Source organism: Nicotiana sylvestris, chromosome 6 (assembly GCF_000393655.2).
Source record: "Nicotiana sylvestris chromosome 6, ASM39365v2, whole genome shotgun sequence".
Classification (NCBI taxonomy): domain Eukaryota; kingdom Viridiplantae; phylum Streptophyta; class Magnoliopsida; order Solanales; family Solanaceae; genus Nicotiana; species Nicotiana sylvestris.
Window position 1 is genome coordinate 96254802 of NC_091062.1, and position 23724 is coordinate 96278525.

The window sequence follows — 23724 nt, forward strand, 5'->3', positions numbered from 1 at the left end:
GTATTATCGTGCTAAACCTTGTCCTTGAGGACATGCAAATGAGGGTCATCATACTGTCGCTCCCTGATACGATCAAATAAGGAAGACCGAGAAACCACGCAAGATAGAACTTGACTAGGCTCCGAAAGATCCAATCTCACAAATTAGCTGGCTAAGGCCTGAACATCCATCACCATAGGCCTCTATGATGCTGGTAAATAAGCCAATCTTCCCAAACTCTCTGCCCGGTGACTCAAAGCATCGGCCACCAAATTGGCCTTGCCGGGGTAATACAAAGCAGTGATGTCATAATCCTTCAGCAACTCTAACCACCTCCTCTGGCGCAAATTTAGATCCTTTTGTTTGAACAAGTGTTGTAAGATCCGATGGTCCGTATAAATCTCACAAGGAACCCCGTATAAATAATGGCGCAAATCTTCAGGGCGTGAATAATGGTAGCTAACTCAAGGTCGTGAACAGGGTAATTCTTCTTATGTATCTTCAACTGTCTGGACACATAGGCAATCACCCTACTGTCCTACATTAACACCACTCCGAGGCCAACCCTCGAGGCATCACAATAAACCGTATAAGACCCCGAACATGTAGGCAGTATCAATATTGGGGTTGTGGTCAAAGCTGTCTTGGGCATTTGAAAGATCTCCTCACACTCCTCCGTCCACTGGAACGGAGCACCCTTCTGGATCAATCTGGTCATGGGGTCTGCAATCGATGAAAACCCCTGCACAAAACGATGGTAGTAGCCCGTCAAACCAAGGAAACTACAAATCTCGGTAGCTAAGGATGGTCTGGGCCAACTCTGTACGGCCTCTATCTTCTTCGGATCAACCTAAATACCCTCACTCGATAACACGTGGCCTAGGAATGCCACTGAATCCAACCAAAACTCACATTTTAAGAACTTAGCATATAACTTCTTCTCTCTCAAAGTATGAAGCATAGTCCTCAGGTGCTGCTCATGATCTTCTTGACTCCGGGAATCACCAGAATATCATCAATAAAGACAATGATGAACGATTCGAGATACGGCCGGAATACACTATGCATAAAATGCATAAAGGCTGCTAGGGCATTGGTCAACCCAAATGATATGACAAGGAACTCGTAATGACCATACCGAGTCCTGAAAGCAGTCTTCGGGATATCTGGCTCCCGAATATTCAATTGATTGTAACCTAAGCGCAAGTAAATCTTAGAAAACACCCGTGTGCCCTGAAGTTGGTCAAACAAATAATCAATACAAGGCAAAGGACAACGATTCTTCACTATAACCATGTTCAACTGGCGATATCCAATACGCATACGCATAGAACGATCCTTTTTCTTCACAAACAAGACAGGAGCACCCCAAGGTGATACATTAGGCCGAATATAACCCTTATCAAGCAATTCCTGTAACTGATCCTTCAACTCAGGAGGAGCCATACGATACAGAGGAATAGAAATGGGTTGAGTGCCCGACAATAGATCAATGCCAAAATCAATATCTCTATCAGGCGGCATGTCCGGAAGGTCAGATAGAAATGCATCGGGAAAATCCCGTACTAATAGAACTGAATAAACTGAAGGGGTATCAATACTGATATCTCTCACATAAGCTAAATACGTGTCACACCCCTTCTCAACCATACGTTGAGCTTTAAAAAAAGAAATAACTCTACTGGGAGTGTGATCTAAAGTACCTCTCCATTCAACACGCGGTACACCTAGCATAGCCAGCGTCACGGTTTTGGCGTGACAATCAAGAATAGCATAATGCGGAGACAACAAGTCCATGCCCAAGATAATGTCAAAATCTACCATGCTGAATAACAATAAATTGGCTCTAGTCTCAAAACCACTAAGAGCAACCAAACACAATCGATAAATGCGATCCACAATAAGAGAATCTCCCACAGGAGTAAAAACATAAACAAGGGAACTCAATGAATCTCGAGGTACACCCAAATGCGGAGCAAAATAAGAAGACACATAAGTAAAGGCGGAGCCTAGATCGAATAAAACTGATGCATCTCTATGACAAACCAGGACAATACCTGTGATGAAAAAATCAGAGACGACAGCCTCGGTACCGGCATGAAAGGGCAGAATATCTGGCCTGGCCTTCCCCTCTAGCTGGCTGGCAGGTGGGGTAGCAACTAATGTGGTGATCATAGCAAAAAAAAAAACTCTATGGAGTGCATTGTGGCTGAGAAGTCTGTGGAGCTGCACTCCTCCCAAGTCTAGGGCAATCCCTCACCACATAGCGTATATCACCACACTCAAACAAGCTCTAGGAGGACGTGGCAGTGGAAACTGTACGGTACGCGTACTCTAAGACCCCTAAACACCTGAAACACTGTATGAAATCTGAGATGCAAACTGAGCTAGTTGACCTACAAAACCTCTACCATGCCGTACTCTTCCTCCAAAATTAGGACTAGTGGGTCTCTCCAGTCTACGAGGTTTCCTTACTTCCCTATACTCTCTATCCTGACCTCGTCTATCCTCTCTCTCTTGGACCCACCCATCCTATACTCGGCGAGAGGTCCCCACCACCTGTTGAATTGGGATCACAGGCTGTGTCGCTATGACACCTGGAACCTGACCAATGAGAACTCGCTACTCTAAAGTGGGGGTACTGGAAGTCTGGGTCCCTTCCCCAATCTATGAGGTAGTTGGTACAACCTGAATCAACCCCGCCTGAACTAATGTACCAAATATGCTTAAGAATTGTGTTAATGTCTCCTGAAATGGTGGAGCAGTAGTAGCAGTAGGCTCTTCCGGTGCCTGGACTCCATCTGGAACTGCTGGTGGCACTTTGGTGCAGCTCGCGTAGGTGCTTTGGATGCACCACGTGCGCGTCCTCGGCCTCTACTCTGGCCTTGACTCCTAGAGACTCCAGCATGGGGTGCGGGTACCTGAACATCTCTGGTAGCACGTGTCCTCACCATCGATGAGAGAATAGAAGATAGAAGCTAAGAATTGTGAAATCTAAAATCTCGCACGATAAGAAATTCAAATGATGTGGAATTTTCCTAACGGTTACATAGCCTCTCGTAGATAAGTACATGTCATACCTCCTTTTTACTACACCATGTAAAGGGTATAAATATAAGGGAGTTTTTCCAATTTAAGTGACATTATACGAAATGGGATTTTTTTTATTTATTTCAGAGTCGCCAATTGGGATAATTTATGGTGTCTCAAGTCACCGGTGTTAATCCCGAATCGAGGAAAGATTGACTATTTTATACAGTCCGCGAACACAGAAATCCGGGTAAGGAATTCTGTTAACCCGGGAGATAGTGTTAGGCATTTTCGAGTTCCGTGGTTCTAGTACGGTCGCTCAACTATTATATTTAGCCTATTATCTTATTTTAAAACAATTTTGATCTTATGTGCATTTTTACTTTAAACCGCTTTTAATTCATTTTAGGAAGATTTCAACGTTACACAAAACACGTCTTTGGATCACGCCACATGAAATGCACCTGCGATCCATGACATATTTATTTAACGTTGTTAGGATATGGCTTTGGGTCACATGAAATGCACACCCGAGTTTAGGAATGTAATATTATTAAAATAACGCGCCTAAAGCAACTACGCGTTTTTAACTTAGCTAGGGCCATGGAAATTTGTTAAATGGCACGCCTCGATTTCTAAGGATTAAAATATTAATAAGCGAGGGCCACACATTTTAAGGTTTTATTTGGCACGGCATGCCTCAATTCCAATTTTAAAAGGAAATTCAAATTGAACTTTGGAGGGCCATAAGCTATTTGTGTTATCTAATATGGCTCACCTCCACTAATTAAAAGCCTAATTAATTGATTAAGAAAAGCTTCTAGGAATTCTAGTTGATTTCAAGCTAAAGCTCAAGCTAAACTAGTGATCATTAAAATTGACAAGAAATGAAAAGAGTCAGTATTTAGTTGTGAAAGGAACCCATATGGGCTGTAGGCCCAATAACCAATTGACGCACTCAAGCACGAGCCTGGAGCTCAGCTGGGCTTATTCATGAGGCCCATGTCGTGAATTTGCCGTCCCAAGGGTAGTTTGACACAGTAGACTAGTACTGGCAGCCCCAAATTGAAATCCCCACGCCAATACTTAAAGCAAATTATATTCTTGGGGGCATCTTCAAATATGAATCAATGCTTGTGTGAGATCAATACTAATCAACCAAAATTATTGAGAATATGAGATGAAGCTAGCATTTAATTCTGATTTTTATCACCAGCTTGGTTTTCAATTTTATAGGACATGCACTTTAGTCTGGTCACGATGTGAAAAATCCAGCAGCAATGGACAACTTATTGGGCTCACTGGACAAGCCCAAGTAACCATGGCATACTACCCTCTTTCCCAAAAACCTAAAAGCCTAGACTCAAGAGCCCAGATCTGACCAAGGTCAGATCTAAGGGTCAAGACTCCATTTCGAGTCCTTACAACAGCAAAAATACTAATTGCATTTAACACTATCATGATAAGCTTCCTCACTTCACAGAATTGGACTATACAAAAATAAAATCATGCTCAACTTCACTATACTGATTTTGTAATTAACGAAATATTTATGTAATCTGAACTTCCAAACACAAGATGAAACCTAAAATCAATTTACTCTTCAAACAATAATAAAGCCCACGTAATTAAACCAAATGGAAATCAACAAATACTGAATAACAGTCGATTATAGTTTCAACGTAGGTCTCAATATTCACAGCACAACCTTTCTTTAAACATGCTAAGACAAGGAAATTGAATCCACAGGTTGAATGAGAAAGAAGATAAGAAAGGAAACATCTGATAAAAACAGAAATCTTCATTTTTCTTCAAAACATCAGATGAGCCAATCTTACATGTTTATGATCAAGAGTATGTACCTGGTAACAAACAGCAACACAAAAGGAGAAAAACTGAGTTGAGATCAGAACATAAACAGCAGAAATCGACAACAGCAACAACACAGCCCAAATTCAGCAAATGAAACCAGAAAAATTGATTTACAATCCAATGGAACAGTAACCAGGCAACATAACTCAACCTAGAACTTTCAAAAATCCTGATTTAAACCATTACTTCGATACCAAAGAGAAAATCAGAAACTGTTTCGAAATGCCAAAAACCTCCAGATTCAAAGGAAGATCAATGGAATAGTAGTTCCTTTGTAGTGAATTGTATTTTTTGGGAATTTTTTACTCTCTCAAAATCTATTCAGTATTTCTTTTAGTATTTTTCCGAAAATGTTCTTCTTCATTTCCAGTATTTTCAGAATCTCTCTTGTCCTCTCTGTATCCTTTTTTTTGTTGTTGTTTCTTTTCAGTCTTAAGATCTCTTACATAGGAAACTGGAAATGCCCCTTGGATTTACAAAATGACGTTTCAACATTTTAAAATGATTCCACTTACTCAATTAATGCACTTCTAACCCTACCACTATTAGAATCTTCATAAGTTAGGTAAATACCCCTTTTTATTAAACAATGATCAAGCTATACTCTGAAATCCTACTTATTTGATCAGAACTACTGAAAATTCTGATTATTTGCAAACTTGCACAAACAATTCTATAAAACAAAATCATCAAGCAGCCAAAACCAAACAACATCAATTTCTGAATATATAAGGGTTTAACATTGAAAAGAAATCAGAAAATACCCCATACATGAGTGATTAGAATTGAAACAAGCAAGAAATAACCAACGAATGAACTCATTTGTGATTCGACCTTTAAAACAATCAGCACCAAATTAACTAGACTTGTTACTAACCAAATTCAAACAAATTTAATAAAAAGATTTAATTAAACTGATTGAGTTAGTGGACCAACGAACAGAGAAGTAAAACAAATACTAAAAAAAAGAAACAATAATCAAGAAAACTTACCGGCTCAACTGGACAACTTGGTATCGAATTTTCTGCTTTTTGATTTCATCGCCAAATGATGTTAGTCACTTGTTCTTTGTTAAAACAAGTGATTAATATCATTTCGTGATGAAACCGGCTCTAAAATAATCATCAATTCTCGAGTTAGGTTTGACTTTAGAACTCGGACCCTTGGATTTAAGATTCGCGTAGATCGAGCCCCATTCGAAGGAAACTGGTTATGGATTAGGGAAGAGGGAGTTGTGGTGATTCTACGGTGTGAATTTGGGGCTGATTAGGTGAGCTAGGGTTCGGGGATTTTGGGACCAGACAGCTTCGATTGAAGATTCGAGAAGTACTAGGGTGATTCGAGGGAAACTAACTACATATTGGGGACGAGGGGACGTAGAGGGTCTTGGGGTGTTATTTTCAGGTGGGTAGGAGCCGGCGCCGCCACCGGAAGGTGGTGGGGAATGGTGGCGGCTGGTCTCTAGGGTTTGGGTGAGGACGATGAGCGATGAGATGGGGGGGTTATGAGGGGGGTGGGGTCTGTTTGGACAAATATATACTGGGCGTGATGTTAAATCCAGGTCGTTCGATCAAACGAGATCAACGGCTTGGATTATTTGATTAATTGAATGGTGTCGTTTGTTAGGGTTAGATGCTGGATCGGGTTCAGGGGGAAACGGTTCATGGTCGGGTTAAACGGGTAATAGGTGAAGTCCTGGCCGTTGGATATGGGGAATGGACGGTTGAGATTGGTTGACACTGAAACGACGTCGTTTGAGTCGTCTTTGAGGTCTGAATTGAATGGACCGGGTATGGCATGGGTTTGGGCTGGTTTTGGTTGGATATTAGGTGTGTTTGATTTGGGCTTGGGGATTAAATTGAATTGGCTCAAGAATTCTTTTCCCTTTCTTTTCAAATTAATTCCCCTTTTTCTTTTATTATTTTTTCAAAAATTAGAATCCTAAATTAATTTATAAAACCAAAATTAATCTTAAAAATACTAATTAACTCTAAATGATAATTATCACGAATAATTAAATACTAAATTAAAAGAAAATCACACAATTTGATCAAAATACAAAAAATATGTTATTTTTTGTGAATTTTCATTTTTGTAGAACACCTAATTATTAATTAATTCCAAAAATATAAAAATAAAATCTTAAATGCAAATGCTATATTTTTTGTATTTTTAATGCATTAATAACATTAAAAATGCACACAAACATATGCAAACAATCAGGAAAGTCGCACAATAATTCCTAAAAATAACACATAATTAAAAAAAATCCTAATTTTGGGAATTCTTTTGGAGTAATTCGTATGAGGCAAAAATCACGTGCTCACAACTGCCCCTCTTTGTCCGGAAACACGAAGAGTTTTCGTGAAAAGATAAAGTGAGCGGATACGAGCGATTTTTGCCTGTTTGAATACTCTGTGGGAAGCATTTTTGAAAGATTTGACCGAACCTCTACTTCAAAGGTTTCCTACATATCCTTGTCTATAAAGGAATCAGGTCAATGTAGTTCGGGAAGTTTTGGTAGTTGGGACTACCATGAAGCTGCGATTTTACTGTTACTGTTGTTGCTGCTGCTGATACTGCCTACTGGCCTCCTTATTACACCATGACAAAAATAAAGAAGCTAGACTAAGCTATAATCTATGCTTTACAAAGATTTATTTCCAAACTTGATCTTGTGACTGACGTTGCCTTGTTGACTTGTATTTTCCTTAGAAGTTCCTTTATGGCTGACTTGAATGGTATTTTTTGAAATGTTTTCCCTTCTTCTCCAGGCGGGCACCGGATTGCTGAACCTTTTAAATGTCTTCCTTTGACTATTGTTTCCTTTCCTCTATTTTCCAGGCATGCTCCTGATTATTTGAAATTTGAATTGCTTCTTCCCATTGTTCTCCAGGCGGGCTCCTGACTACTTGAAATTTGAATTGTATTCCCTTGTTCTCTAGGTGGGCTCCTGATTGTTGAGACTCGAAATGTATTCCCTTGTTCTCCAGGTGGGCTCCTGATTGCTGAAACTTGAATTGTATTCCTTTGCTCTCCAGGTGGGCGCCTGATTTCAACAAAATAGACAAAATCAAAGAAATATTTCTGCCCCAGTTTGGTAGCTGGGCATATGTATGAGTATAAATAAATCATGTTACCAAATATCAGTAAGAACTTTAAAACTGAAACTTGAATTGTACTCCCTTGCTCTCCAGGTGGGCGCCTGATTGCTGAAACTTGAATTGTTGTTCCTTATTCTCCAGGTGGACGCCTGATTACTGATACTTCAACCGTTGTTCCTTATTCTCCAGGTGGATGCCTGATTGCTGATATTTCAACTGTTGTTCCTTGTTCTCCAGGTGGACGCCTGATTGCTAGTACTTGGTCATGCTCTTATCTTTAACATCCATATTGCTCTCCCAGTTCTTCAGATGGGCACCTGACTTCAACAAAAATTGACAAAACAAAAGAAAATTTTCTGCCCCAGTTTGGTAGCTGGACGCATCTGTGAGTGCTAAACTGAAGCATATTACCAAATATTACTAAGAATTTGAAAGCTAGGTCCCATTATCCTGGGGGGTCCTGACAACTCTTAACTAAACGACAATTTTAAATCTAAGCTATATTTTTTAAAGGTATGATTCTGCTAAATCTTGTTATCTAAGAAGGTCTTAAACTACTCCCCACTATCCGGAAGGGTCCTAACAACTCTTAATTAACGACAATTATAAAGCTAAATTATATCTACTGAAGGTATGTCTTATGCTAAATCTTGTTATCCAAGACAGTTTTAAACCACGTCCCATTATCCAGGAGGGTCCTGACAACTCTTATGCGAACTTTGAAGCCAACTTATATTCCTTTTGGTGCACATTTGTCATATATTTACTAATTATGATTGTTTTAGGGTTTAACCTACATCCCATTTTCCAGGAGGGTCCTGAGATTTCGAATTGAGTCTTGTCTTAAAAAAATGAAAAATTCAAACCAACTTATATTTTCACGAAGTAGAGCGTGTTCTAAATCTTGTACTCATGAATGTTTTGAGTTAAAGCTAAGTCCCATTTTCCAGGAGGGTCCAGAGAATTTATACGATCAAACTTGCATGGTACTTTCTTTCCTTACAGGGTGCTTCCTAAAATAAATGCCATCTTTTGGCCCTGTTTCAAATCAAAGAAAATCTTGTCAGTTTAAAACGTGGTGGTTAGTTGTGGCATTCTTGCTGGGGAGGGTTTTCTCTTTGCCATGCTTTGCTTCAACAGACTGCCTTGAACTGGTCGAAAGGACTGTTTTGACCTCATGACTGATCCTTAACTGCAGGATCCCCAACTGTTGTTTTTCAATTCTGCCCCTTTTATTCGTAACCATACATCTCTCATGACATTACTGAACCGTTCCACCGATTTAACCTTTGATTACACGCTAGGTCCTACTTTTCATCATACTATCTCCAACATGTCCTAGCCGTATTTTGCTTTGTGCAATTTTGAATCCGGTAGTACACTTTGACATTCCTTATTAATTGTTAGAACAAGGCTAACCTTGGAAGAGCTTTAGTGGAGTAAAATTTAACAGCAATGAAATGCGACGATTTTGAGAATTAAGAATAAAGAAGAAAATCCAAATTTGGATGACTGTTGGAGATAGGAAAAAGGAACTTATCTGAGTGGAGTCACTGGCACCAATGATCATGGTATGCATTTTGGATTAATCAGCCCAGTCTATTTAACAAATCTCCTTTCCAATTGTTTTACTGTGTTCTCCGAGATTTCCACAACCCAATTTTACTTTCCGCCAACTTACGGACTTTGTTCGACTTGTAGTGCCCTGAAGGGTTTTCACCGACAAACCTCTCTCATTCGTTTGTTCCTCTATTCCTTGTCGCCTTATGGTGCCCACAAAGGTTTTCACTGATAAGACTCTCTTATTTTTACTTTCTCTCAGCTTTCGTCGCCTCATGGTCCCCGTGAAGGTTTTCACCGATAAGACTCTCTCATTTTTACTTTCTCTCCGCTTTTGTCGCCTCATGGTTCCCATGAGGGTTTTCACCAATGAGATTTTCTCATTTTTATTACTTTTCTTGCTTGGACCAGAGTGTTATCCTGATATGAATCATCTCTATTTGCTTAACTTGACATCTCTCGAAGACTGATCAAAAGGTCTTTCTTTGGACCGTAATGTGGGCTTTTGGATGGGGTTAGAAAGGAAGGGTATTAAAGGCTCCAAACAATTTGATATGGGTTTAAAATTACAACTCTTGGAATCACATTTCTTATTACAAGTACAACTTCTGCCCCAGTTTCTTGCTTGGGGATCTTTTGATATTTTATTTTACTATGACCGAGCCGTGAGGCTGCCTACGTATCCTTAACAGGAATCAGGTCAAACATAGTTCACACTTGAATTTCCTTGTTGATATACTTTCTTTTTTCACTTCTTTTCTTTTCTCTTTTCTCTTTTTCTTTCTTTTACTTTTCTTTTTGTTATTGATTCCAAAAGAGGGGTATGAAAGAAACAAATGCGACTCAAATGAGGGAACAGAGGGTAGAGTGTTTAGATAGCGGAACAAATTGCCTTCGTCATTTCATTCTTCAAAACAATGCCAAGTACAAAAAATCAACAATTATAACAAAGAAATCATACATAATATCTCTTGACTGTATTAGAATTGATAGCCATGTCTGTGCATTTTCCTTCGATATCTGTTAAACATAAAGCACCATTGGACAATACTCTGGTTACAATAAATGGCCCTTGCCAATTCGGGGCGAACTTGCCTTTTGCTTCAACCTGATGTGGAAGGATACGTTTCAGCACTTGCTGACCCACTTCGAACTTTCGAGGACGTACCATTTTGTTGTATGCTCTTGCCATCCTCTTTTGATATAACTGGCCATGACATACTACTGTCAATCCTTTTTCATCAATCAAGTTCAACTGCTCCAAACGGGTTTTGACCCACTCATCATCATCAATCTTAGCCTCAGCGGCAATCCAAAGGGAAGGGATTTCAACTTCTGCAGGTATTACTGCTTCAGTGCCATATACCAACAAATAAGGAGTTGCACCTACCGAAGTATTAATAGTAGTGTGATATCCCAACAACGCAAATGGTAATTTTTTGTGTCATTGCCTCGATCCTTCTACCATTTTCCGAAGTATCTTATTTATGTTTTTGTTGGCTGCCTCGACTGCTCCATTCGCCTTGGGACGATATGAGGTAGAATTGCGATGTGTAATCTTAAACTGTTGACATACCTCTTCCATCAAGTTACTGTTAAGATTAGCACCATTATCTGTGATGATCACCTTTAGGATTCCGAATCGATAGATGATATTTGAGTGAACAAAATCGACCACTACTTTCTTGGTCACCGATTTGAAAGTTTTGGGATCAACCCACTTGGTGAAATAATCAATGGCTACTAGAATGAACATGTGCCCGTTGGAGGTTGCTGGCTCAATTGGTCCAATGACATCCATGCCCCAAGCAACGAAGGGCCATGGTGCCGACATTGTGTGCAATTCCGATGGTGCAGAATGAATCAAATCTCTGTGTATCTGGCACTGATGACATTCGCGCACAACATTGATACAATCTCGCTCCATGATAAGCCAATAATAGCCTGCTCGGAGAATTTTCTTTGCCAACACATATCCGCTTATATGTGGTCCGTAGACTCCCGAATGTACTTCGGACATGACAGCTATAGCTTGTCTAGCATCTATGCATCTTAATAATCGAAGGTATGGTGTTCTCTTATACAAAACTCCTCCACTTAAGAAGAATCCATTTTCCAACCGTCGAATTGTTCTCTTTTGATCCCCCATGGCTTGCACTGGATATATCCCCATTCTGATTTACTCCTTGATATCGTGGAACTATGGTTCGCCATCAGTTTCTTCTTCAATCATGTTACAGTTAGCATGCTGATCTCGGACTTGAATATGCATAGGATCGACATAAGCTTTGTCGGATGGTGCAACATTGATGCCAGGGTAGCCAAAGCATCGGCGACCTTATTATGGACCCTTTGAATATTCCTGAACTCCACTTATCGAAACCGTTGACAAAGATCATGCAAACATTGTCGGTACGGTATGAGCTTTAAATCTCGCGTTTCCCATTCTCATTGAATATGATGTACCAGAAGATCCGAGTCTCCCAATACCAATACTTCCTGGACATCCATGTCTGCAGCTAGCCTTAGACCCAAAATACAGGCTTCATACTCAGCCATATTGTTGGTGCAATAAAACTGAAGTTGAGCCGTAACCGGATAGTGATGCCCTGTTTCAGAAATAAGCACAGCTCCTATTCTGACTCTTTTCATGTTGGCAGCCCCATCAAAGAAAAGTTTCCAACCTGGTGTTTCAATTTTCTCCAGTTCATCTATATGCATCACTTCTTCATCGGGAAAATAAGTTCTCAATGGCTCGTAATCTTCATCGACCGGTTTTCGGCTAAATGATCGGTCAATGCTTGGGCTTTCATCGCAGTCCGAGTCACATAGATGATGTCAAACTCTGTGAGCAATATCTGCCACTTCGCAAGTCTCCCTGTTGGCATAGGCTTTTGAAAGATATACTTCAATGGTTCCAAGCGCGAAATGAGGTAAGTAGTGTAGGATGACAAATAATGTTTCAATTTCTGAGCCACCCAAGTTAGGGCGCAACATGTCCTTTCCAGATGAGTGTACTTAACCTCATAAGTCGTGAACATATTGCTAAGATAGTAGATAGCCTGTTCCTTTCTGCAGGTAATGTCATGCTGCCCCAGTACACAACCAAATGAATTTTCCAAGACTGTCAAGTAAAGAATCAAAGGTCTCCCTTGTTCTGGCGGAACCAGCACAGGTGGGTTTGACAGGTATCCTTTTATCTTATCAAATTATTCTTGACACTCATCAGTCCACTTGACCGCAGCATCCTTCTTCAGCAATTTGAAAATAGGCTCACAAGTTGTCGTGAGCTGAGAAATAAACCTGCTGATATAGTTCAACCTCCCTAACAAACTCATTACTTCAGTCTTGTTCCTCGGAGGTGGCAATTCTTGGATGGCTTTGACCTTTGATGGGTCCAACTTGATGCCTCGCCGGCTGACTATGAATCCCAATAGCTTTCCGGATGGAACACCAAATGCGCACTTGGCAGGGTTAAGCTTGAGGTTGTACCTGCGAAGTCTCAGGAAGAATTTCCTCAAATCCCCAACGTGGTCGGCCTGATGCTTTGATTTTATGATCACATCATTCACGTATACCTCAATCTCCTTATGTATCATATCATGAAACACCATATTCATTGCTCTCATGTAAGTTGCCCCAGTGTTCTTCAAACCAAATGGCATTACCCGGTAGCAATAAGTTCCACATGGCATGATGAATGCTATTTTTTCTACATCTTCTTCATCCATTAGAATCTGATGATACCCGGCATAACAATCCACAAAAGATCCTATCTCATGCTTGGCAAAATCATCGATAAAAATGTGGATATTGGGTAGTGGGAAGTTATCCTTCGGACTTGCTTTGTTGAGATTGCGGTAATCGATGCATACCCTGATCTTGCCGTCTTTATTTGGCACATGCACGACATTAGCCAACCAAACAGGATATCGAGTGACCCGAATGACCTTTGCATCCAACTGTTTGGTGATTTCTTCTTTAATTTTAACACTCATATCAGTTTTGAATTTCCTCAACTTTTGCTTGACAGGAGAAAACACTGGATCAGTGGGCAGTTTGTGGACCACTAAATCAGTGCTCAAACCCTGCATGTCGGCATAAGACCATGAAAAACATCTTTCAATTCGATGAGTGCTTTGATTAACTCTTCCCGGATCTTTGGCTCGAGGTGGACACTTATTTTAGTCTCTCAGATATTATCTGTGTCTCCTAAATTGACGGCTTCTGTATAATTCAGGTTGAGTTTGGGTTTTTCTTCGAAGTGAATTAACTCCTTACTAATCTCTTCGAAGGCCTCATCCTCATCGTATTTTGATTAGTAATCACAATCTACTTCTTGAACTATTATGTTGGAATCAGATTGATTTTTAAGACTGAGCTGAGGATTCCTTATGCATGCCATATCATTAGAGCCAGCGTAAAAAGAACGGTACAGAAAAGAGAAACAAAAGAAAAACAATTAGGAATGATAAAGAAAGAGAAACTGCATTTCATTGAATGATGAAAGATAACAAGGTTTGCACACTTCAAACAGATTGAAAGATAAAAAGCTGGATTACAACCCTAGAATAATCCAAACAAACTGAAGGAAAATCAAAATAAACTACCAAGACTCTTTTCGAATAGGGAGAGGAGTGGCTTTCAAATTATTAAGCTTTGTTTCTGGCACAAGAAATTGAATTTCTGCGTTGCTAAGACCTTCACCACTTTCCACCATGTTTACACCCTCAAACAACTTTTCAAATCTTTCAATTAACTTCTCGTCAGGATTAATCATAGAACTGGGAACTGTTGTTACTGGGCGACTTCTGGTACCAAACTTGACAAATGATTTGGAAAGACGTGGGACTGGCTTTGGAAGGACCCATGCCTTCTGTTTTAGCTTTCTTGCCTTTCTTATGTCTGCGGCAGTGGGCTTGAATCCCAAACCAAATGTTCCCAAGTTTTAGGGAAGAGACACCGGCTGTATGATGCCTTCTAAAGACGAGTCCAAACCTTTACCGAGTACAAAACCATTATTCAATATCTCATAGGCTACCATGACTGATGCGGCGGTTATCTTTGGATTTGGAATGTATTTCCCCTCCGGAACTTTCTCTACCAATATTGTGTTAGAAACCTGGTAGACCTATGGTCCCTGGTCATCTTCCACTTCAATGACTGGTACAATGGCATTGTTGCGAGCACATAAACTGTCTTCCCCATGCACAATTATTTCTTGTCCATCCCATTCAAATTTGGCTACCTGGTGTAGTGTTGATGGGACTGCTTTAGCGGCGTGGATCCATGGTCGACCCAACAGTAAATTATAGGAAACAGCTATATCCAGCACCTGAAACTCCATTGTGAACTCAACTGGCCGTATCGTCAGTTCTAGCACTATGTCCCCAACTGAATCTTTACCTCCGCCGTCAAATCCCCACACGAAAATACTATTCTTATGGATCCTCTCATCTTCTATTTTCAACTTGCTTAGAGTGGAGAGAGGATAGATGTTTGCGCTTGACCCGTTATCGACCAATACCCGGGTTACCATAGAGTTCTCAAATTTTAATGTGAGGTAAAGAGCTCTGTTGTGCTCAGTACCTTTTATAGGCAATTCATCATCGGAGAATGTGACTCTGTTTTCTTTGAAGATTTTGTTGGCTATTTTTTCTAAGTGATTCACGGAGATCTTATCGGGATCGTGTGCCTCATTCAAGATCTTCATTAAAGCTCGACGGTGGTCATCCGAATGGATCAATATGATAATAGGGAAATTTGAGCAGGCGTCTTTCTTAATTGTTCCACGATAGAGTAGTCCTGTAGCTTCATCTTCCTCAAGAATTCTTTTGCTTCTTCTTCAGTTACGGCTTTCTTTACTAGCGCTGGATTATTTTTAGCTCTTCTTAACTCCTCGGGAGTAAAACACCTTCCCGAGCGAGTCAAACCCTGTACTTCACAAATTTCTTCTTTGACTTCCTTCCCTTTGTACATCATCGTTACCCATTCGTAATTCCATGGAATAGCCTTGCTGTTGATTATTGGTAACTGGGTTACTGGCTTGATAATAACCCGATCTGCGCGGGCTCCTTCCACGATTATGATGGGTTTGCTGGCCGCTCCCGGTACAATCACCTTCACCCCTTCCTGTTTCGTTGCAACTTTGCTTAAAGACCCCTTCTCAACTTCCATAGATGGCTCAGCACTCTTTTTGCTCTGCTTGAGCACCAATTTCTCATCTACTGATTGTTCATTTGTCTTGGCTCCACTAGACCGAATCATCATGACGGTCTGTGCTGGCTTCTTGGGTTCTCCCTCCGCATGCACTATTTCAATCATATTTGCCTCCTGATGAGCTGGCATCGGATTCCTATTGATATTGGGTGATTCGGGAGCTTGAACGTCAATTCTATTGGTATCAATAAGGTCCTGTATCGCACTTTTCAAGTGCCAGCACTTTTCTGTATCATGACCCGGAGTACCAGAACAATACTCACAACTGACAGTATAGTCAAGATTCTTTGGAGGAGGATTTGGCAGTTTGGACTGTATCGGCCTTAGCATATCTAGTTGTTTTATCCTGTGGAACAGACTAGTGTATGATTCTCCCAACGGAGTAAAGGTTTTCTTTTTCTGCAACCTTTCACCCTTGAATGCTTGACTAGGCCTGAAACTTGGTCCGGGAGTGTTTTGGTAGGCTCGTGGATGTGGATAAGTATTTGGTAGGACAGGAGCAAGCCATTGAGTGTGGGCAGGAGGTTGGGTGTATGCTTGTGCATGGTGGATGGAAAAATGAGGTTCTGGTGGGGGATAGTAGTGTTGGGGTGGATTGTGGTGATAAGTTTGTTGGTGGGGTTGAGGTTGATTGTAGTGGTAAGGCGAACCTCTGGATTCGGACCAAGTTCCTGAATCAACCATTGTTGTTTCCTCTCTTTTCTTCTTCCCAATCCCTCCTATGCCGCCCTGAATAGCCTGAGTAGTTGCTTTGATAGCCGAATAGCTCATGATTTTATTCGAATTGAGGCCTTCTTCTACCATGCTCCCCATCTTTACTACTTCATTGAATGACTTTCCCACAGCTGAGACCAAATGGCCATAGTAAGTAGGTTCCAAAGCCTGTAGGAAGTAATTTACCATCTCACTTTCCTTCATTGGGGGATCTACTCTTGCTGCTTGCTCCCTCCATCGGAAACCAGATTCTCTGAAGCTTTCACTGTTCTTCTTCGCAAGTTTAGTTAAGGACAGTCGATCTGGAATGATCTCAAGATGGTATTAGAAGTGACAAGAAAATGCTTGCGCCAGATCATCCCATGTGTACCATCTCCCATGGTCTTGGCGGGTATACCATTCCAATGCTGATCCACTCAAACTCTGACTGAAGTAAGCCATTAACAATTCATCTTTTCCTCCAACTCCCCTCATCTTGCTACAAAAACCCCTCAAGTGGGATACTGGATCACCGTGCCCATTGTATAGATCGAACTTGGGCATCTTGAAACCTGCCGGTAATTGCACATTCGGGAACAAACATAGGTCCTTGTAGGCCACGCTGACTTGCCCCCCAACCCCCGCATGTCTCTGAATGATTGTTCTAAGCTTTTAACTTTCCTGAACATCTCCTCATGTTCGGTATTTTTGACTGGTTTATCAGCTTCTATCGGGAGGTCAAAGCAAGGAGTATAGGAATGGGTTTCTGGAGCTTTGAAAGTGGGCTCCGAGGGGTAGTATTGGTTGTCCTGGGCCTGGAACATAGGCTTGCTAGGAGATTTGTGGAGTGTAGCTGGTGTAGGTGCTACGAAGACAGGAGTTACTGGTGGAGGAGGGTATGGAATTGGTTTACGTGGTGGAGATTGTGGTGTATGAGAAGTGATGCCCCGGTAGTGTTGGTAAATGGGAAAGCTCGGGGATAGATCGGTGGCATGATGATCCTGAGTTTGAGCCGGTGGTGGAGTAAAGGTAGGGTTAGCCGGGTAGGCGGATGGCGGTTGTCCTTTAGCCCAGGCCTGATACATTTCGGCCATTTGTTGTTTTAATTTGTACATCTCTTCTTTTATGGCGTTAACGTCCAACTCTTCTCCTTCAATGAAACTGGTGTCTACATCTGGGATAGACATGATTATTTCTCCTTTCGATCTGGTTTGGTAGGGGTGGGTTGCTAGTATGCTTAGGTGTACTAACTGCTTGAATTCTGGAAACAACAACCAAACTTGTTAGTCAACAGAGTTTTAACAAATAAACAACCACACATAGGGATGCAATGCACCTAGGCAATTAGTCATTTCTACCATGTATTTGCTTGGTTTCTTGTGTCATCCCAGCTTTTCCTGACCTTTCCCTTTTATTGTCACTCACGCCTATCTTTATTTCCCTCCCCTTTTTTTATTTTATTCTTTTCTTTTGGTTGTGGTCGAATCCTATACACATTGCCTACGTATCATGACCCCGCATGAATCAGACCGAGCGTAGTTCTGGCAAAAACAATTATTATTACTTTTTATTTATTTTAACAAATGAAACAGTAATAAGTCAGAAATGACATTACATTTGGACAATGCTTTTTAAAAAATGATTTAAAAGACTCAACATGGACTTAAACTTAAACATGACTATTATATGAAAAGTTCCAACAACTATGACCACGCTTCACTCCACAATCTTTTGCTTTTAACCACTAGAACATCTGCTCACGGTAGGGCTTGACCCGGCTGACCTCCTAGTGTACGATACATCCTCTCTAACTCCATTGCAAGATGACGGGCAAAAGTAGGTGCATGCTCTAGAAACCTTTCATAATCCATCCCTTGGCAGTTTACATAACTTTGAGAGGTGTAAATAATCAAATCATGGATTTGTGCTCTGAAGTCCTAGAGATTCTGGTCTTGGTTTTGTAACTGTTGTTGACGAGTGGTGTCTATATCTCTTATGTGGCCCTCGCGATCTAAAGCCGACTCCAATTGATCCCGAAGTCTAGCCTGATCGAGTCTTGCCTGTGTTCTTTACCTGTCAATATCTGCATACTGATGTTCTCTATTGTACCTTCTCATTTCTTCCAATTGTGCATGGAGTTGAGCTTCTAAATGTATCCAATGGTCCCTCTCTCTCTCGAATTGAGCCATTTCTTCTTCAAATCTCATTACTTGTCGTTCCTCACTAGATATGGCCTCCTCATTTAACTGTATGATTTTTTCCTTAGCTTTGTCTAATGCCTTTTCAGTCTTTGTCAAGATGGAGTCATAATCTTGCATTTTTTCATCAGATTGGCAATGATTTTCTGATCTTTCCAACTTCTCACTGGCGCTTCAGAGGCTTTCTTCATCTGTTGAAACTGAGCGCGGAGAGTTTTATTCTCGCTAATCAGACTCTTCTTTTCACCTTCTGCTTCTTGTGCTTGTAAGTCTTTCTCCAAATTGAGGTTCCTCAGGCTTTCTTCTAAGGCATGAATAGTTGCTTTGTACCCCTTTTCCTTTTCACCCCAAGCCAACCATTCTTGGATTTTGTCATCAAAGGCTTGAACATGCGGTCTTTTTATGGGCCTTCTAGGATCAGGTTCTGGTGCATCATCCACGCAGGATCTTTTCTCAAACCACATAGCATAACCCGAATTTATCTAACATTAGCAGGATCTGGAATTTGGGTATCATCCTTCAAGTATCGACAACCATTCCAAATCTGCTGGATTAAAGCCTCAAAGAGAGTGGCTTCGGGGTGTAGCTCAATCACTTGCACACTTAAATCTTCATCACCAGGCACCACTTGGTATCTCCCTAGTTGTCTTAGAATTCTCTGTGGCGCATACGGCTGGACGCTTCTTAAACCCAACAGCAGCAAATAACTCTTTAAGGTTGACATGTGTATCACATCTCTTACCTAGAGCCATCCCAAAGTCCACTCAATTTGACTTGCCATTAAAGATTTTAAATGGGATATCCAGGCTTCCACCCCTTCTGGAGATTTATAATCTTTTATTCTTTCTTCATAACTCTCGATGAAATTGTCCTTGCTTGGACCATACTGCATGAACTTGGGGTGATGTCGGAGATGTTCAGTCAGCCACATTTGCAACAAAATATTGCAACATTCGAAGAATTTGGCCCCAGATTTACACAAAGTCAATGCCCGATAAATGTCTGAGAGAATGATCGGGGCAAGAGTGTGATGTTCTTTGGTAGTGAGGACTTGTACGATTCTGTCTATGCGAATATCAATCGTCCGCTCTTTGTTTGGGAAGACCATGATTCCCAGAAAAGCCACCATGAAAGCGAAGAGACGGTGAATCTGCCAGGTGTCATTGTTTTGTTTGTTAGTAAGGCCCTTTTCATGAATTTCAAATCCATCCGGCTTTCCGAAACTTGAATATAGGAAGTTGAAAGAACAACACCCTTTGACAACGTTGATTTTTCTGATTTGATTACTTATATTTAGAAGACCAAAGAATCGGTGTATTGAGGAAGCCTTTGGGAATATAAGATTTTGGTTTCTCAAATCTCCGTCAAAACCGGAATATCCAGCTATTTCTTCTAATGTGGGAGTAAGCTCGAAATCAGAGAAGCGAAAGACATTGTGAACAGGGTCCCAAGAAGTCACTAGTGTCGTAATCAAATCATCGCGTGGTTTAACTTTCATAATATCTGTGAGAGCTCCCAAATACTTAATGACCCATTTCTGACCATCTCCTCCTAATTCATACCACCACGTCTGAAGTCGAAATAGAAACTCATCTACATCTGTGAAGGGTGGGTTTTGGATGGTGCTCATTTCGTACCTGTGAGTGATTTTAAAAAAAAAAAAACTAAATCAAGACTTATTTTGAAAAAAAAATCATTAATATTTCTAAAAAAAAATCATATAAAAGAAACACTTTGATGAAGAAGATTTAAAGGCTGTGTTTGCTAACCGGCAAAAAAAATTTCTTTGAAAAAAAAATGACCAAAGGCGGCTGTTCTTGCAAAAACAGCCTTCGGGCGCCCTTTTGGGGACATTCGGCATATTTTGGACAAGAATGGCATCGCCTTACTTATGACAACACAACGACATTTATGTACCCACATTTTTATTTATTTATTATCTATTTGTTTTTTATTTTTTTAAATAGTTGGGCCCAATGTGGGTTGCCTACGTATCTCACATCCGGCAAAATCAAACTTACGTAGTTCGTAATAATAAAACTATTTTTAAAAGAAACAACAAAATTTCCTTCTTTTGTTTTTTTTTCAAACTTTCGAAAGAATTTCAAAACATTTTGGAAATTGTTTTTTTTTTTTCGAAAAACAACCAATTTTCTTTCTCGGTCCTCACATTGATTTTCCTATTCTAACTTTTCCTATAAGCTGGTCAACATGCAAATCTGAAACAAATGAATGCACAAGTAGCAAGTAAGATGCATCAGGATGGTCTTTTCATTTCGGGTACACCTGTCCTAGACAGACCCAACCCCTGTGTTGAGTCTCCGAAGTCAAATGCACATGATGCAAACAAACGTTCCAAATAGGGATCCGGCATGAAGCTGAGTTATTCTAAGAGTAAAACCTGGGGTATACAGTTCTAGACCTGGCTTACCCAAGCGGACATCTTGAGCCGAAGTGGGGGCAACGTACCGGGAGCACGAAAGTCTACCCGGCCTAGTTACTTGGCCCAACTTCGTTCTATTTGGTATGACTTCTAACAAAAAGGTAGGTCACGCGCACGTGTGCACCATAAATTCAGAAGACTCAGAAAGAAGAAGGGTTTCGTAACAGTTTATATATACAGTCCAGATAATATCAAAGCGGTAAAAAGCAACATTTAGCACATTAAGCTCAAACATGTGAATAAACCAGATAATAAATAAAGACAAATATAACAATTATTCTAAGCTCAAATTCTTGAAACCTGAACCAGAGATTCTGGGTTCTTGTCCCCAGCATAGTCGCCAGAGCTGTCACATCTCCTTTTTACTACACCCCATAAATGGTATAAATACAAGGGAGTTTTTCCAATTTAAGTGACATTATTCGAAATGGGATTTTTTTATTTATTTCAGAGTCGCCACTTGGGATAATTTATGGTGTCCCAAGTCACCGGTTTTAAATCCCGAGTCGAGGAAAGATTGACTCTGTTATACAGTCTACGAACACAGAAATCCGGGTAAGGAATTCTGTTAACCTGGGAGAAGGTGTCAGGCATTCTCGAGTTCTGTGGTTCTAGCACGGTCGCTCAACTGTTATATTTAGCCTATTATCTGATTTTAAAACAATTTTGAACCTATGTGCATTTTTACTTTAAACCGCTTTTAATTCATTTAGGAAGATTTCAACGTTACACAAAATACGTCTTTGGATCATGCCACATGAAATGCACCCGCGATCCACGACGTATTTATTTAACGTTGTTAGGATTTGGGTTTGGGTCACATGAAATGCACACCCGAGTTTAGGAAAGTAATATTATTAAAATAACGCGCCTAAAGCAACTACGCGTTTTTAACTTTGCGAGGTCCATGGAAATTTGTTAAATGGAACACCTCGATTTTTAAGGATTAAAATATTAATAAGCGAGGGCACACATTTTAAGGTTTTATTTGGCACGGCATGCCTCAATTCCAATTTTAAAAGGAAATTCAAATTGAACTTTGGAGGGCCATAAGCTATTTGTGTTATCTAATATGGCTCACCTCCACTAATTAAAAGCCTAATTAATTGATTAAGAAAAGCTTCTAGGAATTCTTGTTGATTTCAAGCTAAAGCTCAAGCTAAACTAGTGATCATTAAAATTGACAAGAAATGAGAAGAGTCAGTATTTAGTTGTGAAAGGAACCCAGATGGGCTGTAGGCCCAATAACCAATTACCGCACTCATGCACGAGCCTGGAGCTCAGCTGGGCTTATTTATGAGGCCCATGTCGTGAATTTGCCATCCCAAGGGTAGTTTGACACAATGGACTAGTACTGGCAGCCCCAAATCAAAATCCACACGCCAATACATAAAGCAAATTATATTCTTGAGGGCATCTTCAAATATGAATCAATGCTTTTGTGAGATCAATACCAATCAACCAAAATTAATGAGAATATGAGATGAAGCTAGCATTTAATTATGATTTTTATCACCAGCTTGGTTTTCAATTTTATAGGACATACACTTTAGTCAGGCCACGATGTGAAAATTCCAGCAGCAATGGGCAACTTATTGGGCTCACTGGACAAGCCCAAGTAACTATGGCATACTACCCTCTTTCCCAAAAACCTCAAAGCCCAGACTCAAGAGCCCAAATCTGACCAAGGTCAGAACTAAGGGTCAAGACTCCATTTCGAGTCCTTACAGCAGCAAAAATACTAATTGCATTTAACACTATCATGATAAGCTTCCTCACTTCACAGAATTGGACTATACAAAAATAAAATCATCCTCAACTTCACTATACTGATTTTGTAATTAACGAAATATTTATGTAATCTAAACTTCCAAACACAACCTGAAACCTAAAATCAATTTACTCTTCCAACAATAATAAAGCCCATGTAATTAAAACAAATGGAAATCAACAAATACTGAATAACAGTCCGATTATAGTTTCAACGTAGGTCTCAATGTTCACAGTACAACCTGTTTTTAAACATGATAAGACAAGGAAATTGAATCCACATGTTGAATGAGAAAGAAGATAAGAAAGGAAACATCTGATAAAAACAGAAATCTTCATTTTTCTTCAAAACATCAGATGAGCCAGTCTTACATGTTTATGATCAAGAGTATGTACCTGGTAACAAACAACAACACAAAAGGAGAAAAAATGAGTTGAGATCAGAACATAAACAGCAGAAATCGACAGCAGCAACAACACAGCCCAAATTTAGCAAATGAAACCAGAAAAATTGATTTACAATCCAATGGAACAGTAACCAGGCAACAGAACTCAACCTAGAACTTTCAAAAATCCAGATTTAAACCATTTCTTCGATACCAAAGAGAAAATCAGAAACTATTTCGAAATGCCAAAAACCTCCAGATTCAAAGGAAGATCAATGGAACAGTAGTTCCTTTGTAGTGTACTGTATTTTCTGGGAATTTTTAACTCTCTCAAAATCTCTTCAGTATTTCTTTTAGTATTTTTCCGAAAATGTTCTTCTTCATTTCCAATATTTTCAGAATCTCTCTTGTCCTCTATGTATCCTTTTTTTTGTTGTTGTTTCTTTTCAGTCTTAAGATCTCTTAAATAG

The 23724-nt window shown here is 40.1% G+C and overlaps 1 protein-coding gene across 1 annotated transcript; it reads right to left on the minus strand.

Moving 5' to 3' along the window:
• Positions 1-14676: 14676 nt before the first annotated feature.
• Positions 14677-15084, minus strand: LOC138870975 (uncharacterized). Its single transcript, XM_070148820.1, has one exon. It carries the CDS (start codon positions 15082-15084, stop codon positions 14677-14679), a length of 408 nt encoding a protein of 135 aa, XP_070004921.1.
• Between the last annotated feature and the right edge of the window lie 8640 nt (positions 15085-23724).